The sequence below is a fragment of the Oreochromis aureus genome, linkage group 9, assembly GCF_013358895.1.
Source record: "Oreochromis aureus strain Israel breed Guangdong linkage group 9, ZZ_aureus, whole genome shotgun sequence".
NCBI lineage: Eukaryota > Metazoa > Chordata > Actinopteri > Cichliformes > Cichlidae > Oreochromis > Oreochromis aureus.
Window position 1 is genome coordinate 23,909,734 of NC_052950.1, and position 16,668 is coordinate 23,926,401.

The 16,668-nt window shown below is 38.7% G+C and overlaps 1 protein-coding gene across 3 annotated transcripts in view; it reads left to right on the forward strand.

Moving 5' to 3' along the window:
* Positions 1 to 374: 374 nt before the first annotated feature.
* Positions 375 to 16,668, forward strand: part of LOC116329626 (ADP-ribosyl cyclase/cyclic ADP-ribose hydrolase 1-like) — a 42,324-nt gene continuing 26,030 nt past the window's right edge. The window contains exons 1-8 of one of the 3 annotated variants that reach the window (XM_039617679.1): positions 375 to 666; positions 2,992 to 3,118; positions 3,206 to 3,341; positions 4,470 to 4,552; positions 5,867 to 5,940; positions 7,240 to 7,326; positions 7,431 to 7,514; positions 7,612 to 7,665. In XM_039617679.1, coding sequence (XP_039473613.1) covers positions 488 to 666; positions 2,992 to 3,118; positions 3,206 to 3,341; positions 4,470 to 4,552; positions 5,867 to 5,940; positions 7,240 to 7,326; positions 7,431 to 7,514; positions 7,612 to 7,665 — 824 coding nt within the window. In that variant the 5' untranslated portion in view covers positions 375 to 487. Of the gene's footprint in view, positions 667 to 2,991; positions 3,119 to 3,205; positions 3,342 to 4,469; positions 4,553 to 5,866; positions 5,941 to 7,239; positions 7,327 to 7,430; positions 7,515 to 7,611; positions 7,969 to 16,668 lie in introns of those variants that run through there. The other 2 variants (XM_031751681.2, XM_039617678.1) reach the window with 2 other exon arrangements.

Sequence of the window (16,668 nt, forward strand, 5' to 3'; positions counted from 1 at the left end):
GAAAATGTTTTCTGTTGTTTCATCACATGAAAGATAACGTTTTAAACTTTTATCTGATATATATGTATATACATATGGAGAGAGAGAGAGCGAGCGAGCGAGAAAGCCCTCTTATTTCATGCGCCGTCATCCTGCGTCTCCATAAATAGACGTCCGCGCTCGCACGATAGTGACAGTAAACAACATTTTGTTGAGCAGACTATATGAAATAAAAGTTTATATATGCTTGGGTTGATGTTGTACCTTAAGTCCAGCACACTTTTAAATACATGAGCACTTGCTGCGTTTCAACCTTTTGCGCATTTACCTCCTTTAAGGTTGTACAGGACTTCTGATTGGAGAGAGCCTGAATAGTTTGTGTGTGCGGTCACTCCTTGTCTCCATAAATAGACGTCCGAGCTCGCGCGATAGTGACAGTAAACAACATTTTGTTAGGCAGACTTCTTAGACAGAAGTCTACATTTTTACGACTTTTTACGCATTTATAATGGAGCATGAGCAGTCTCATCGACTGGGAAAACGGCGGAGGAAACGCTGCGTAATATTAATTGTCATCGTTGTCCTTATTGTTATTGTAATCATCGCCGTGGTGTTGGGACTGACTCTCCGTCAGAACAAAAGTGAATTTGAATCTACGTTTTTGTCTAGGTGTGAGAAGTTCGATCAGTAAGTGCTGGTATTTCAACACTTTTTTATTTACTTTTTTGGGATTTTCAGACGCACGCACATATGATAAAAGACACATGATCAAATGAATAATGATTAATCATTGAATGTGTACATGTGCACTTGCATTTTTCCATGTTTGAGCAATATTGGCAAATGCAGGAGTGACTGCGTTTGAACTCGCGAAGTGGCAAGGCTGCTCTGCTTAAAAACAGGCGTTAGGTCTGAGGTCTGATCAGGGCCGTTGCTAGCCATTTGGGTGCCCTAAGCACAAATGCTTTATGGTGCCCCCCCCGCCATAAAAAAAAAAAAAAAAAAAAAAACATTAATACTTTTGAATTTCTCAGTGGAATTTGTTTAATTAAATAACAACAAACATGACAGTTAAACAAATAAATAAGGTTAAAGGAGGTTAAAAATACTGTTACAAATAAATACTCAGGCCCCTTTGGAAAATTAAAATCAGAGCTGACATTAAAAGGACCTCTCCGCACAATTTCAACACGATCAGCATCTACAATGTGAGCTGGCCAAAGAGCAGGATCGGTTGAAGGGGCACACATGTCTCCACAGTGTCACTTTCTGATAGTCTCTCAGTGACAGGACTCTCAGTGGTACTTGTGTATGGAACTGTACCTGAACTGGTGGTTGATGGTTCTTGTTCTTCTTGGCTAGGGATTGTTGCAGGGTCTACAATGGCTGGTGGTTGATGTCCAGGGATGGCACTACTACTGGATGGTTCATCCTGTCCTTGAGATCCTCCTTGAACATATTTAAGCATTGACCCTGCATACAAGAGAAAATATTCAGGGATTTTACAGAAATACAATTTTGAATCTACAGTAGGCCTACGAAAAATTGCATTATAAGACTAATAAATTAAGTAAGTCACTGGTACATTTAAAAATTACTAACTATATTTTACATGTATAGATTTTCATAATGGCAAATGGCAATATAAACATGCTGTACATAATTTGATATAAATGCGCAAGTAGGAAATATATATTACTGGAAGATATAGGTTTCATATTACACTGTAATATGAAACCTATATCTTATTTATGCCGCATAAATAAGATATGCGTCTTTATAGATATCCTGAAATGCAGCAACATACAAAGTAATCTTGTCTAATCTGATAATAATACTTGACTGCATCACTGACCTATCCCAAAGTTAAGGTTAATCAGTAGCATGCATGACGTTAGCCAGCTAGCAACCTGAGGAGGGAAATGCTAGTCTCACGATTGCTAACGTTATCTGAAAACCGTCAATTGAGTGACCATGATGAGTTGCTTTTAGTAGTCCATTCTATATTCATATCCACAACGTAAACAAACTACCCAACATCAATCATTTGCAACATTTGCGAACACAGTATGAACACTGCTAACAGGAGCTATCACAGAGTTGACGGACATGAGCGTGCAAGCAAGGGCTACAATAATGAACTTTTCTTATTGTTATTATTTAAACATTGCCTTACCGGCAAGCGACGCCTGAGTTTCATCACGCTTCCTCTTCTTCTTTCTTTTCTCCGCTCCCGACTCCTGTTGCCGTTTCGAGGCCATGTTCAAACAGGTGTTTACCAATACCGAATTGAGGCATTATAGAACAGACCACTGGGAGTGGGGGGCACCAGGAGGAGACTGGAGACAGGGCACAAAGCAGATTCACCCCTTTTCTCGGGAAAATTGTTTTATGTTGCTTTTGTATTGTTTAACCATATTAATGCATATGATATTTATAGTATTAATATGGTTTACTTTTTTTATTTTTTACGACCCTGATTTTTTTGGTGCCCTACCGGCCATTTGGTGCCCTACGCAGTGTGCGTTATGTGCGTTTGCGGAGCTACGGCGCTGGGTCTGATATTGATCGGTATTTTAGTCAATGATTGAGCTGCTGCTGTTCTGTATCCAGTCAGCTGCTTTGCACGATGTTAATATCTAATAGTAATGTATACCACTGCACATACAGTACCTAGACATAATGATAATGTGTCTTGAGTAAATGAGATGTGAACTGCAGGTTATCCGTCAGGTGTTTTTGTCTGTTTCCTTTTTTGATATTTGAATTTTGCTTGTTACACAATATGATATCAGCAGGTGCACATTCAGCGTCCACGGTCTAACCCCATGGCAATTACCCTGCCATAAACTTCTTTCAATAATATCTTTAATCATCTGGTTTTGTTGACACCAGTTTTTTCGTTAGTTTTTTTTTAAAAAAAATATCAAATGCAATGCACTATTTAACATACTTAGCATTTCTTTAAATCAAAATACACCTAAACATCAGCAAACATTATTTGTTTTTCAGATATGACTGTAAAAAGGTATGGGATGCCTTTCAGCAGGCCTATGTGAACAAGGATCCATGTAAAGTTCCAGTGGAAGCTTATGATCCCCTGATTGCTGCAGCCCCCTTCAAACCTCAATGCAACAGAGTAATAATCAATGATTACACCATCTCAATCATCTCATCTGCCATAATCATTCATGATCTGTCTAACAATGCAGTGTTTGTGGGTTAGATGATGTTCTGGAGCAAAACAAAGGATGTGGTCCATGGTTTCACTGAGAAGAGGGATTGTTTTGTCACTTTGGAGGACACTCTGTTGGGATCTGTCCTCGATGGTCTGACCTGGTGTGGAAAAGAAGGCAGCAAGGGTAACACTCCCAAAGCAGTAGATAAGAATCAAAGTTGATTATTTGAACAGTGCAACAAACTACACACCAGGGAAAGAGTACCAGCAGTAGTTGATATAAATCATGCTAGAATCTAAAAATATATGTAATTTGTCATGCCAGACATGATTTGTTATTTGTGTGGCCTGTTGTTACATTTACATACCAACAGCAAGTCAAGTCATGTCAAGGTTTTTGAGCCCTGACATTTAAGGAGAATTTCTTAAACTTGCCACACACAGTGTTCATGCCCTCACTTGTTCTAAGATGATCGCCGCTTACACAAACGCTATCGCTTGAGAATGATCAAGAAACCTTGTAACGTTAAACAGTATCAGGGTACAGAAAACATAAGCGTAGAATTTTACAAGACTTTCTATGTGAGCAGAGCATCTTTCTAGCTTCCTCTTTTTAAAAAGACTCATTAAAATCACAGTAGAACAAATATATCAAGGTTCATTAACAGCACTTTTTCCCCAAATAAACTTTTCCTAATAGTTTAAGCTTAGCTCACCAGAGAGGGCACAGAAACTGTTATAAGATGCACGGCCACCTCACAATGATGTATTCGTAATAATAAATAAGTTAATAGTAATAATAAATTCAAGGTTGTTACAACCAAATAAAGATTTTTTTAAACGTTTGGTTTCAGTGCAAATTTGGCAAACACATCCTATGTAGACAAGCATCATTTATCAAATATTTTTTAAAAATAAGTTTGTCATTGAAATAGAAATTATGTGTCTGTTAAAAGACATTGTCTCCATAAGCTTAGTCATCAGGGGTGTGTTCCCTATGAGGTGTGAAAGGTTGCACTTTGTTCCTAGTTTTGGAAATAATTGATTACGCAAAAATTGCTTTGAATAAACCAGCATGTTCAAGTTTTATTCGTTAGCAATTGATCCAAACACACTATAGAAGTGATTTACATTTGAGCTACTCAGAGAAGATTTTGAGCAGCTGAGGGTGGACAGCTAACATAAATGTGCCCTACCTTTTTCTTTTTTCTCTTCTGTCCTGTGTCGTTATGTAATGTTGTGAGATTTCTTTCCTTTGTTGTATTTTATTTTGAGGAGTTAACCCAAGAAAATATGCATGTTGTTGTCATAGATACCTTTACTAATGGGTGCCCCGGATGGTCAGACTGTGAAAACAACACTGTTCGCTCATTTTGGATTCGTGCCTCTGCTGCTGTAAGTTTTCAACATGAATTTACTACATTTTCTTTCTCTCTTTTAAATGGCATAGTCCTGAGTTCGTGTATTGGTTAACATAACATACAAGTGCACTGCAGAGTGCAGCAAATCCCTCCTGAGTATAAGTGATGGTGATGGAGAAAAGAAATGTTCACGCTGTCTCGTTGTCTGTCAATGAGCCTTTGTGTCGGTCTCCATGGAGCGCTCTCCTGAGTGAGCAGCAGCCCACACATTCAAAGGAGCCCTGCTTTGGTTGAGTTTGGCTGGGTTTTACTCTGTTGTGCAACGTCTGATTCTATTGTGCAACATATAACTTTTCCAAACAGTCCAAAAAAAAGCAAACAAACACACAAATATTCTTTGATTCATATGTTTTTCCAGTTCAGTGAATTGTGCAGCAGTCCCAGAAAAACAGAATCAAGATTTGTACAGTGTGTAATTGTAGTAGGAATTTCAGTTGAATGTAAAAAACCCATTATGAAATTGATCCAGAATTGCTCAAGTAGATGCTTTAATAATGGGGATGCATTATGCAAATGCAAGTACCACATAGCTTTAAATAAAGTAGCTTTTGCATGAATTCAAAGAGCACATAAATACCATAAAATAGGGAAAAGATGAAGTTGAGTGAAAAAATTCCTTAGCAACGAATTTTTCTGAATGAAATGCTGTTTTTTCCTGGATTACACAGCAACTAAACAGTGACCTCTCCCAAGGCTAGAGAGGGCTTGTCATGTTATGCTTGGAATTTGTTACGTTTGGCTCCTAAACATACTGTTTTTTGGGTGTGTGATAATCTTAGCAAATCTTTAAAAAGCAGTATAACTTGTTTTGATCTTTTGCTGTTCATTTTGTTGTTTGTTAACAAAATGAACAGACCGGTAAAGCCTGGGTGAACTTAAAGGTGAACTAGAAGAAATGGAAAAACTGGAAAAATGCATTAAAAAATGACATCTGTGAAATATTGCAACATTTGGACAGTAAAAAAAATGTAAATACAACATTGCATCATAATGGTAAAACCTCAGTGATATGTTGCAGCCTCATACTTCCTGTTATGAATATAATGATGTTATAATGATTGATCTGTGGAATATGAAGTGCAGTCATTTCTCTGAATAAGGGACTTTAGATATGTCCAATGTTCCATTATCACATCAATAGTGACTTCTTCATGATTGATAAAGCTCACTTTACAGGAAGACACAAACACCTAAGTCTAAATTTGGGACAAAATATTGTGTTATTTTTTAGTTTTTTCTTACAAGATGACTGAGTGTTTCTTCAAAATCCTTTTGTGTGTCTGTATAGTTTGCAGATGTTGCCTGTGGTAATGTCACAGCAATGCTAAACGGATCCATCAACACGCCATTCAATCCTACAAGGTAGGACTGCTTCTGCTTCTCTCACAGTTTTATGACTTTTACTGAGTAAAGTAATGTTTTTCTTTCAGTGGTAATTACAGCCACCAAACAATTTAACAGTGATATATGTGCTGACAGTTATCATTGCAGATTAAAAGAAGTGCTACTAAAAATCTGTTATTATTGTCTTTGTTGCACAAGGTCAAAGGTTGTTGTGAAAAATATGTTCTTCCTCTACAAACCAAATCAGGTTTAAATGTTTGTCTCCACTCTGGGTCATTTTGGTGTGCGCTGCTTCATTTTCATTTATGTTTCAGTCACACTAGAGTAAAACTAGGACTGCAGCATCCTTGCAACTAAGAAAGAAATCAGCACAGTTGAAGTTGCAGTTGAAGAGTTGACTGCATTGAATTTTCTTAGCAATCAGCAACTGAATTCAAGTAGTTCAGTTCAATTCAGTTCAGTTCAATTCAATGTTATTCATACAGCGCCAAATCACAACAACAGTTGCCTCAAGGTGCTTTATATTGTAAGGTAGAGCCTACAATGAATAAGTACCAGCTAACTTATTAATGCAGACAGACTGAACACACTGCAGTCAGTCTGTCTCTTTGCTGTAGAGGACTCGACTTGACTCGCTGCCCAAGGGTTTTGTTCCGGATTGGTATAAAAAGGCAAAGTTGATGGTCACTTTTGTCACTTTGCAGTCAAATTGCTGTCCTGCAGGAATTATATCAATATTTATTTTCTTTTTCAAATCTATGAAATTCTGGCTGCATTCTGAATATAAGTAGTTAATACAGTATAGATTTGTTACCTAACATAAAATGCTGTGTGTGCTGACAGACAGACACAAACAGATTGCTTGTAATTGCCAAATTGGCCTCATTTAATCACAAACTGATAGCAGGCTGATTCTGTCTAACTGCTGTTTTATCGCCGTCTTGATACATCAGAGCTGCTTTGAAGATGGCAGCTAGCAGGAAGCGGTCACAGACCTGTTCTTATCTTAAGAGCAGCCATTTTAAGAGCAGTCTCATGGCTCAAGTTCATTGTAGAGGGTCACAATACCTCCGGTAATGCCACGGTCTACAACCCTCGCTTTCCCTAGTGTGACTGCAACATAAGGCATTCTGCATTGAGAATAATTCTCTGAGGTGACTACTGATCCTTTTAGTGCTGTAGAAATTCGTTAAGAGTGTGTCGTAGGCTCAAGTGCCGCATAGATGAAAAAAATCTGTGTTGTGGTGATAGAAGTATCTAGTTGAATTTTGTACTCTAAGCTGCTGTTCTTTTTTTTTTTTCTCTCTCTCTCGTCAGTATTTTTGCAAGCGTTGAGGTGCCGAGATTTATTGCCTCTAGGGTCAAGAACCTGAATGTTGTTATGGTCATACAGAAGAACAACATGTAAGATTTTCTCTTTATACACAAATCTGTCACCACAATGTGCATCCAATATATTAAAATTGATCCTATATTCACTGCTTCTGTTCTGTTTCTAACTTCTTCAGATCAAACTGTACAGATCCATCCTTGAAGAATTTGAGGCAATCTATAGATACAGGGATAACATTCAGCTGCAAAGACGTGTCTGAGTAAGTACATGTGTGTTACAGAGGAGCTGACGACCTGTTTGTATCCACACAAAACCCAACTGACCTCTTGTTATTATCCTGGAATGTATTCAAACAGATCTCAGATTCAGGAATGCGGCTCCAAACCAGAGATAGCGTGTGGAGCCTGCTGGTGAACAAGTCTGATGTCAGTCACAACATAGTAGCATTCAGCCACAGAAACATTTCTCTTGTTTCCTTGTAACTTTTTAAATAAAATGTGAGAATTTTTGTACATGTAAAATGTATTTTCTAAACATGTATGTTTCTAATACATTCCACTATGACAATGTACATTTTCATTTTATGGGATCTGAAGTTAAACTTCTTTGTTTTTTTTAACTAAACAAATTGACTACCATGGCTGCCATCTCCTTGTTGGCAGAATATGAACTATTTTTTCAGTAAAATGTTGATTAAATGTTCTTTGTTTCAATTAATGTTTTTGAGTCATTTTAAACATACCTAGATATAAAAACACACAGTGGGAGACCATCAGTCATGTATTGGTCTCCTCAGAGCCCAAACCTCAGCAGCAGTGTGGGAATCATCTTGACAGAGAACTGAACAAAACACAACCAACATCTAAAGAAGAGCTTTGAATGTCCTTGAAGAAGCCTTGAAAACTCTTCCTGGAGACTATTTGAAGAAATAACAAGAAAGCTTGCCAAAGAGAGTTAAGGCTGTGTTGAAGAATAAAGGTGGTCATACCAGGTATTGACTTTAAAGGCCATTAAAATTGTACAAACTCTTGTCTTATATACTATATTTATATAAGGGTCGATATATTATAATTAGTGCTAAGGGTGAAAGTGAAAGCAGTTAACCTTTTATTTTAAGTTGTAAAGATCTAAACTACATCCATGGACGGCTTCATAATAACAGTGTTAATGGAGTGGATGAGCACACTGACAGGTTTGACAAACAATGACTAAATAATGATGCAGTCAATGTCAACATGGAGCAGAAGTGTTTGCAGCATTTAATTTGGACACAGCATCTTATTTGTATACTGGACCATAAGTAATAATAATGCCTCGCTGATATGTATGGCTCCAGCTTTCAGTAGATGAATGAAACCAGTCTTCTAATGTCAAATATAAGCACAATATTATCCATGTTTATTTTTTTGTGTTCAGAGCAATGAATTAGTTTACTGTTGCAAAGTAGTGAGTGGACAAAACCGTCTTAGTGTGTGTATTTTTCGGAGCTACTTTGAAAGCATAGCTTTCAGGGGGGTATGGTGCCAACGACCCTCATCCAGACAACAGCTGATGTCAGCTTGGCCCCTCCCCTGAACCCTCAATGTCTGTATGCAGTTTAAAGCTGAGAACTGAGAACACCAGAGGTCAGGCTGAATGAACAGACCTCCCTCTGGATGCCATTCACTGTGCCTATCCCCAAAGCTCTATATGTATGTGTCATTAGAGTGTAGGTAATGGGAGTGTCTAAGTTGTGGAATAAAACTGAGACACAGGTGGCCAGAAGGGGACAGAGAAGGAATGCCCCCCCTGCACATCAGTGACGTACCTGCACTCGATTTGGTGGTGTGATGCAGCAGGAGAAGCAAAACAATAAGGGATTGGCAAGGACGGACCTTGTGTGTGTGTGTGTGTGTGCGTGCGTGTGTGTGTATGTGTCCATGTAAAGCATCCCCAACATGAGTTGTGTGATTTGTTTGTCACAGGAAGCTGCCAAGGCCATACTTTGGAGCCTTATATAAGTATACATCCACATTTAAATGATCATCATTAATCCCCATACTGATCAATTTATGTGTGCTCCAAAGTAATTTGAGTAGGTTATACATCCCTGCAACTATATGCTGGTCAGTGTTAGGCAAGTGAAAAAGTTTGAAAAAGTAATTAGTTACAGTTACTAGTTGCCTCTTCAAAAAAGTAACTGAGTTAATAACTGAGTTACAATATTCTAAAAGTAACTAATTACTAGGAAAAGTAACTATTGCGTTACTTTGAAAAAATGTTTAACCCTCTGGGGTCCAGTGTGTAATTTGCTGTTTTTGACTACTTTTTATTTTACCGCTACATTTCACCTTTAAAAGCTTTTATTTTTTCTTGTTTAGTATAATCACAACCTCACATGTCTGAATTTACAGTTATTTTTTCATTTTGACTGTATTAACACAATTGATCTAAAATCAGACAAAAAACATAAAATCCGAGTAGAAAAAAAGTTATACTTTTTACTGTAACAACCACAAACATGTTTCACGAATCATTTTCATAACTTGCAAATATAAATTGTATACTTTAAAAACCTATGCACAAGTTTTGCAAACAACAAAGTTATTTGCAGCTATTTAACTAAGAAAGCAGCCAAGGTGGGGGGGTAATAACTATTTTAAACTAATTGCAGAACAATCAGGTGTTCTGCATCAAAAAAGATGCCACACGAGTTATTTGTGCCACTCCAAAAAATAGTTTCTGTCCGGTATGAGATAAAGGAGAACATCACAAGCCTAATGCCTGCAGGCCTGACAACAGGAAGTGTATCCTGTTTTCCATCTGGAAACAGCATTTAGATTGCAATCTGCCTTCTGTGCCTTTTTGGCAGCACCTGTGAGATTCACCAGTCGCTTCATTGTTCTGACACACAAATTCTACTACTCTACATACTAACTACACACTCCAAACACACTAAACTAAGCAGAGAGTGTCTGCTAGCACTCTCAGGGAAAAACACAGCGTATGTTTTTTAATTATTACTTTCATATCATTTTTTATCATGACTCTGGTTTTTACCTGGCCACAATTTAAAAACTGGTATAGGCATCTTGTTGCTATGTCATCTTAAATTGGTCATGTGATTGGTTTACCACGACTACTTTATTCTTCCTCAACCAAACAGAAGCAGTCATGCGATTGTTTTGCCCCGGTAAGAAGAAGACGGCTTCAACCGTCTGTGTGTTGAAAAATAGCAACGCATCTGCACCGCATGTTTTTGTTAGTAACGGTAACAGTGTTGTAATGATAGAAATAGTAATCAGTTCGATTACTTGTTATTGAATTAAAGTAACACCGTTAGCAATGCTGTTATTCCCATCACTGACGCTGATACTCCCACAACAGGGACAACAAATGAGTTTTCTGCAATGGTAAACATTTCCTTTTGAATTTCCTTCTTTGTATCCAAAGCTCATTAGGATTTCTCAGCACGTTTATAAGTATCTCTGTGACATTTAAATTAAAGCCCATAACCATCTTACAGGAACTGATTGACATTTAACTGCTGCCATAAACTTTGTTATTGACCTACTTACTTTCCTTATGCAAGTACTTGAGGTACTTGAGGATTCAAAATGTGTTCATGCTTGCAATGTAAGCACATTTAGCACATATAGTGCTGCAGCTGACTGTAACTAAACACTTTTAGCAGGCTCAAAAGTAAAGAGATGGATATATTATAGGTTGTTTTCAGAAAATGTAGAAATTATTACAAAATCTAAAGTCAAAGTCTAATTTATTTATTTAGCACATTTAAAACAACGACTATTGACCACGGTGCTGTACATTTAAGATAATCAAAAGAGATAAGAACATAGGAACACATGATAACATTTAAGAAAAAGAAAGATAAAATGAGAAGATTTGAATAAGAAATTAGCCAAATAAAAGTAGTACAACCTCATTCTGATCTAAAAGCCAAGGAATAAAAGTGTTCTTTTTGAAAGTATCTAATGTTGGAGAGGACCTGATGTGAAGGGGCAGTTTGTTTCACAATTTAGGAGCAGTCACAGCAAAGGTCCAGTCTCCTCTGTGCTTTAATCTGGATCTTGGGACAGCTGGGAGCATTGGATCCGTAAACCTCAGTGATCTTGCAGAAGTGTACCAATTTAAAAGATCAGAAAGGTATGAGGCTACTAACCTGTACAACGCCTTAATAACGAATAATAAAATCTTAAAATCAATTAAAAAACTAACTGGCAGCCAGTGTAACAATGCTAGAATGGGAGATATGTGGTCTAGCTTGTGCGTGCCAGTTAGTAACCGTGCTGCAGCGTTTTGGACCAGCAGTCGGCTAACTGATGACAGACTGTCACCTGAGTAAAGATAATTACAAAAGTTGAGGCGAAATGAAATGAAGGCATGGATAGCTCTCTCAAAGTCTCTAAAACAGAGAAATGGCTTCACTTTTGCAAGAAGCCGGAGATGAAAGAAACTGGTCTCAATTACAGCAATAATCTGTTTATCAACTGTTAGTTTAGTGTAAAAGTCACTCCTAGGTTCCTCGCAAAAGGGTTTTTTATAAATTTCTAAAGGGCCCAAGTCATAGTGCTCACAGGGACCAAACACAATGACCTATGTTATCTGTTCATTTAAGTTAAGAAAGTTTAAATCCATCCATGCCTTAACATCCTCCAAACAATCTAGCAAACCTTTCGGAGGACTCACAGATTTACGTTTCAGTGATAGGTAAATCTGTGAGTTGTCTGCATAGCAATGGAATGAGATGCCATGGGTTTTTTTTGTTTTGTTTTGTTTTAAATTTAACCTATTGGGAGCATGTAAATTGAAAAAAGGACTGGGCCAAGAATGGACCCCTGTGGGACCCCACAAGAAAGTGAGGTTTTTCAGGATGATGTATCCTCCAATCTAACAGAAAAACTTCAGCTGGACAGGTAAGATTTAAACCATTCAAATGCAGTCCCTGCAGTCTGCAAAGATGAGGGACGGATGCCATGAAAGCTGGACACTGAAATGCGGAGCCACAGGTTAACCGATTCCAGGGATCACCACAAGATGAACACCTTGTTGTCTGGGGCAAGTTTGTTTAGAAGAGCACAGGGATTAGTCATCAGTGATGCAGCCACGCAGTTTTGGAATTTTACTAATACACCGCCCCATTTCCTTTGCCTTCTGTGAGTGAACAGTGGTACCGTCTCTAAAACAGGTGGGATACAAAATTCCTCACATCCTGGGTCTGAGTCCAACCCAGCAAAAGAACTGCTTCAATTTGATTGCTCAATAAGGATGAATCACTACTAACTCCAGAGCTACTGTTTAAATCCATATCACAACACAAATATCTAATCAATAAATCACATGGCAGTAATTCTATAGCTAGTCTGAGTATTTTTTAGGAACTCCTGATCCACTGGGATTTTCCCACACAAACATTTCGAGAGATTACACAGAATGGTCTGAGAAACAGAAAATATCCATAGAGTAGCATTTCTCTGGTAAACAACATGAAAGTGTGAATCCATCCTGTCTTGTATCAACAGTTCAGGCTGTTGGGATATTTTTTTGACAACTTTGTACCAGTTTTGTACAACTTAATGATGAGCATCGCTTAAATGCCACTGGCTACATAACTGTTGCTGCTAACAATGCCAATTGCATTGCAAACACAGTTATAAAGAGATGGGCAGCTCAAATAATCTCAGACTGCCTTCTTGAACATAACAGTCATGATCCCTGTGTCTGCCCAGCCAGCCCTGCGAGGCTACATGTGTTTTTGCTTTTGTTTTGATTTCTCTTCTCCCTCCCTCGCTCTCCCTCTTCCTTTCTCCTTCATCTGCATTACTTGGCCAGGGCAGAGCTCACCTCCGCCTTTGGCACACACACACCTGCTGATAATCACTCACCTGTGATTCATCATTGTTTCCTAGACACTACTAAAGGCAGCAGCTCAAAACCTCTCATTGCTGGAATATTGAGTAAACACGTCAGTGTAAATCCCGGCTTTGTAAATTTGTGTGTGTTTTTCAACAACTCACATTCATCAAGAATCTCCTCCTCCTTTGGGTGGCACTGTCACTTGGTGTTCGCTCTCTCTGTGGTAAAGTATCATTTCCTGTTCCCGTTCCAACACACAGTGGTGTGTTTGAGTAGCTTATCTGCATAGCAATTTAATTAAAAACTTTTTTCATAATATAATCTTCACATGCTTCACTCTCTGTGTACTCACTCCCAAATATATTGCCAAAGTATTCACTTATTGTGTCTTTACTGTTTCACTAGCTTAGCTTAGCTTGTAGCCGACTCGCTAGCAGCATGGCCTCTTCACCTGTCCCTCCTGCACTTTCCTGCTCATTGTGTCAGATGGTTACTCCTCGGCCTCCTTTAGCAGTAATGATACTTGTAATAAATAGAGCCTATTTGCAGCTCTGGAGGCTAGGATTTGGAGACATGCCTTCGCACCCTTGATACATCGGTAGCTAGCCAGGCCCCTGTAGCCGGTGCAGCTGAAGGTAGCATACGCCCAGCTAGCTGTCCCCCGGCAGGCCCCGAGCAGCAGGTTAAAGAGGGCAGCTGGGTGACAATGAGGAGGAAGCATAGTCTTAAACAGAAGCCCCAGGTACACCAGCAACCTGTTCATGTGTCTAACCGTTTTTCCCCACTCGGCGACACACCCGCCGGGAGTCAAACTCTGGTTATTGGTGATTCTGTTCTGAGACATGTGAAGCTAGAGACACCAGCAACCATAGTCAATTGCCTTCCGGGGGCCAGAGCAGGCGACATTGAGGGAAATTTAAAACTGCTGGCTAAGGGTAAACATAAATTCAGTAAAATTATAATTCACGTCGGCAGTAATGACACCCGGTTACGTCAGTCGGAGGTCACTAAAATCAATATTGAATCGGTGTGTAACTTTGCCAAAACAATGTCGGACTCTGTAGTTTTCTCCGGTCCCCTCCCCAGTCAGACCACGGGTGACATGTTCTCCTTAAATTGCTGGCTGTCTGAGTGGTGTCCAAAACACGATGTGGACTTTATAGATAACTGGGAAACTTTCTGGAGGAAACCTGGTCTTGTTAGAAGAGACGGGATCCATCCCACTTTGGATGGAGCAGCTCTCATTTCTAGAAATCTGCCCAAATTTATTAAACCTCCCAAAATGTAACTAACCAGAGTTGGGACCAGGAAACAGAGTTGCAGTCCTCCTGTTATCCCCCCAAAAACCCCATCTCCGGGGTCAGCTCCCAAACAGACAAAAAACAAACTAAAAACCAGCAAAAAACAACTTCAACATAAAAAAAATCACAAAGGAAGAACAATAGAGCATCCAGAACTGAACCAAAGAGTAAAACAGTGAAATGTGATTATTAAACATTAGGTCTCTTTTCCAAGTCTCAGTTAGTACATGACTTAATAATTGATCAGCAAATCGATTTACTCTGCCTTACAGAAACCTGGTTACAGCAGGATGATTAGGTTAGTTTAAATGAATCAACACCCCCGAGTCATTCTAACTACCAGAAACCTTGAAGCACAGGCCGAGAGAGCAGTGTGGCAGCAATTTTTCACACCAGCCTATTAATCAACCAAAGACACACCCAGACTTTCAATTCATTTGAAAGCCCGATGCTTAGCCTCGTCCACCCCAGCTGTAAAACTCAGAAACCAGTCTTACTTGTTATCATCTATCGTCCACCTGGGCCTTACACAGAGTTTCTGTCTGATTTCTCAGACTTTTTATCTGATTTAGTGCTCAGCTCAGATAAAATAATTATTGTGAGTGATTTTAACATCCATGTAGATGCTAAAAATGACAGCCTCTCCTGTCTGATCATTTCCTGATAACATTTACATTTACAATAATTGATTACACAGCAGCGAGTAGACTTCATCACAGTAGATGCCCTTCTGAAAGTGCTGTAAGTAAGTTTAAGAATATAATCCACCCACTGTTATCATCTTCAATGCTACCTGAATACTACCCCAACAGAGGTCGATTATCTTGTTAATAACTTTGTCTCCTCACTACGTATGACACTGGATACTGTAACTCCTGTGAAAAGTAGAGCCTCAAATCAGAAGTATTTGACTCCATGGTATAATTCTCAACCACGTAGCCTAAAACAGATAACTCGTAAGATGGAGAGGAAATGGCGTGTCACAAATTTAGAAGATCATCATTTAGCCTGGAGAAATAGTTTGCTGCTTTATAAGAAAGCCCTCCGCAAAGCCAGAACATCTTACTACTCATCACTGATTGAAGAAAATAAGAACAACCCCAGGTTTCTCACAAACCTCTGACAAAAAGCCAGAGCTCTGTTGAGTCAACCATTCCATTAATGTTAACTAGTAATGACTTCATGAATTTTAACCATTAGAGAAAAAATTACTCAAAATCATCTCACAGGTGGAACATTATCTAAAGCTACTTTCAGTACCATTGATATTCGTTTAGTTGTTTTCTCCAATTGATCTTTCTGAGTTAACTTCAATAATTAATTCCTCCAAACCATCAACGTGTCTTTTAGACCCCATTCCTACAAAACTGCTCAAAGAAGTCCTGCCATTAATTAATTCTTCGATCTTAAGTATGATCAATCTATCTCTAATATTCGGCTATGTACCACAGGCCTTCAAGCTGGCAGTAGTTAAACCTTTACTTAAAAAAAAAAAACATCTCTAGACCCAGCAGTCTTAGCTAATCATAGGCCAATCTCCAACTTTCCCTTCATATCAAAAATCCTTGAAAGAGTAGTTGTCAAACAGCTAACAGATCGTCTGCAGAGGAATAGAAAGAGTTTCAGTCAGGTTTCAGAGCTCATCACAGCACAGAAACAGCTTTAGTGAAGGTTACAAATGATCTTATGGCCTCTGACAGTGGACTCATCTCTGTGCTTGTCCTGCTAGACCTCAGTGCAGCGTTTGATACTGTTGACCATAATATCCTATTAGAGCGATTAGAGCACGCTGTAGGTATTATGGGTACTGCATTGCAGTGGTTTGTATCATATCTATCTAATAGACTCCAATTTGTTCATGTAAATGGAGAGTCCTCTTCACACGGTGAGGTTAATTATGGTGTTCCACAGGGTTCGGTGCTAGGACCAATTCTATTTACATTATACATGCTTCCCTTAGCCAGTATCATCAGAAGACATAGCATAAATTTTCACTGCTATGCAAATGACACCCAACTATCTATCTATGAAGCCAGATAACACACACCAATTAGTTCAACTGCAGGAATGTCTTAAAGACATAAAGAGCTGGATGGCCGCTAACTTTGCGCTTCTTAATTCGGATAAAACTGAGGTTATTTTACTCGGCCCTGAAAATCTTAGAAATATGGTATCTAACCAGATTCTTACTCTGGATGGCATTACATTGGCCTCCAGTAACACTGTGAGGAACCTTGGAGTCATTTGACCAGGATA